Here is a 2385-nt window from a genome sequence, read left to right on the forward strand (position 1 = left end):
TAAAAAATGTTTTGGAGGGATTCATTTCTTGAAGCAGCATGAGCCGTGCCCTTTGATGCGGTAACGTAGGCTCTATGTATTTGACCAGGTTTGCAACCTGCTTGAAAAGTACATGTTGCATCTTAAATGATCACGAAGTTCGTGTGCAACAACAGCGCCCCTGTCCTATAATAAGCGAGGTTTTGTCCTAAGCGAACTTCGATTATGACCAATGGCAGCGCTTATTTAAAACAGATAGGTACACGTTAATGTGTCCTTCCGCGAGCTAATTATAGGAGAGGTCGATAACGAGGCAATAGGAAGAGCGACAGCGTACAAATAGGTAGAGCTGCTCGACCGAAATGCTATTAATAACTCTCACCGGTGGACCACTTTGGATTTAATGGAGGCAGGTCATTCATATTCAACGGGGTGAGCTTGGGGTAATTTTTAGTTTTTTAAACTACTTTAAGTAAGTATGAGATTTGCTAGTAATCTTACCCGTAAACGTCGAACATGGGGACAGGGGCGATGTGATACCGGTATTGTGCATGAAACATGTACATTACCGGTAGCCCCTGGTGTGGGTGAGCGTTTACGGATGGGCAAATGTTTACGGGGCGATTTTTTTATCGTAAACAGTGTTGGTACATACACGCTCCGTACAGTTTTGCACCGTACACTTCGAGCGAAAATTGTGCACGGTGCCACTTTGCAATTCTACAGCCCAGCGTCAGTGACCGAATCCTTCCATAGCTATGATGCATCTCTTCTCAGTGGCACTTTTAGTTGCTGTTGTTCTCCTGGCAAATGCTGAGAGGGTCACCTCTTTTCAGCTAACTGCAAAGCGCTCCCTCGTTAGCCTCCAAAACGACAACAGTCCTCACAGACTGTTGAGACGTTTCGACGAAGAGAGAGCTGTCGGCGCCGTCGCGGAGCTGGCAACCAAGCTCAAAGACGGCGCGTCGAAGCTTGCCGATAAACTGGTTAAAAGCAAGAAATACGAGGCTCAAGTGGCAGCCCAATTAAAAACCACGCGCATCGTGGACACCGCAGATCTAGTACAAGTGCTTAAGCAAGTCGAGCAGGTCAACGACAAGAACATATTCAACAAAGTATCGGTGATTGGGACACTCACCACCCGCTATGGAGATGACGCACTGGCGAAAGCGCTCCTAACTGCCGAGAAGGAAGCGCCAAATGCTAAATTTGCAAGTCAAATCCAAATGGTGCGAAAGGAGCAACTGACGAGGTGGCGAAGAGGCGGCAACTCCGCTGACGATGTTTTCAAGCTACTCAAGATTAAAGGTGACGACTACAGCATGGTTATGAGTCGAAAGCTGGATGTTCTGGAAGACTACGTCAAGCTCATCAACACTAAAAAAAAGAAGACCGATCAGGTTTCTCTGCTCAGCACATTAATTAAGGGATTTGGTGGCGAGGCCAAGCTGGGGGCGCTTCTGCAGACTTCAAAGACCCATTCCCGTACGAAGATCAAGGCCAAGGAAATGGAGGCTTCTCTACTCCGTAAATGGGCTGGTGAAAGTCAATCGCCGACAAATGTATTCCATTGGCTAAAACTTTACGACAACGTGGATACTGCTTTCACGGCCGATAACTTGGTCAGATTCGCGAAATACGTCGACGATTTTAGCCTAAAGGAGCCCAAATACGCAAAGTCGGTGCTTGAAATCTACGGGAGCCGTTTTCAAGACGCTGATTTGGCGATTAAGCTCGTAGCGGCGCTGGATGACCCGGCGACCAGAGCTGTCGCGCAGAAATTACAGACCCCGGGTTGGAGATCTGTTGACGATATAGTTGCGAAACTGAACATTCAAAAGAATCAAGATGCAGAGCTTACCAGCCAGAAGTTGGACGCGTTGGTAAAGTTCATTGGGTTAAAGGGTGGAGAACGGAACTTGATCAGTACGTTGAACCAAACATTTGGTAGTAGGCGTGAGCTTGCGTCGATTTTGAATAGTGCAAGTACGACTGCGGAAGCTACAACATTGCAGAGGAAGCAGTTCTCCACGTGGATAGCAAAAGATATCAGTCCGGAGAACGTTATGACCCGTATATTTAAAAAGGGTGCTAACGCAGCTTCGGACGAGGAGAAAGTGATTGTGGCCAAGTTCAAGGCATTCTACCGTAGTCAGCTACGCGGGTGATTGAGCGAGCGAGAAGAGCTTTAAAGGAAGCCTGTGTTCTTGCTGGTTTTATAGAAAGTCACGGAGTTGTCGATCCCGGATTTACTTTTTCTACTTAAATGGATAGAGAAACGAAATTCACATGCAGCTTATCCACTCATTTCAGCGTTTTCAGTCACATGTATTAATATGTGCTGAGCATTATTATGCATTTTAACGCTTTTGTCCTTTTCACTTAGTCCGATGCTCGATTAATAAA

The 2385-nt window shown here is 46.5% G+C and overlaps 1 protein-coding gene across 1 annotated transcript; it reads left to right on the forward strand.

Annotated features, from left to right (window-relative positions):
- Positions 1-737: 737 nt before the first annotated feature.
- On the forward strand, positions 738-2147 carry PITG_14685 (secreted RxLR effector peptide protein, putative; the record flags this gene model as incomplete). The annotated part of the gene is made up of 1 exon (XM_002898524.1): positions 738-2147. One exon carries the CDS (start codon positions 738-740, stop codon positions 2145-2147), a length of 1410 nt encoding a protein of 469 aa, XP_002898570.1.
- Positions 2148-2385: the final 238 nt, after the last annotated feature.

The sequence above is a fragment of the Phytophthora infestans genome, genomic scaffold (assembly GCF_000142945.1).
Source record: "Phytophthora infestans T30-4 supercont1.36 genomic scaffold, whole genome shotgun sequence".
In the NCBI taxonomy this organism is placed as follows: Eukaryota; Oomycota; class Peronosporomycetes; order Peronosporales; family Peronosporaceae; genus Phytophthora; species Phytophthora infestans.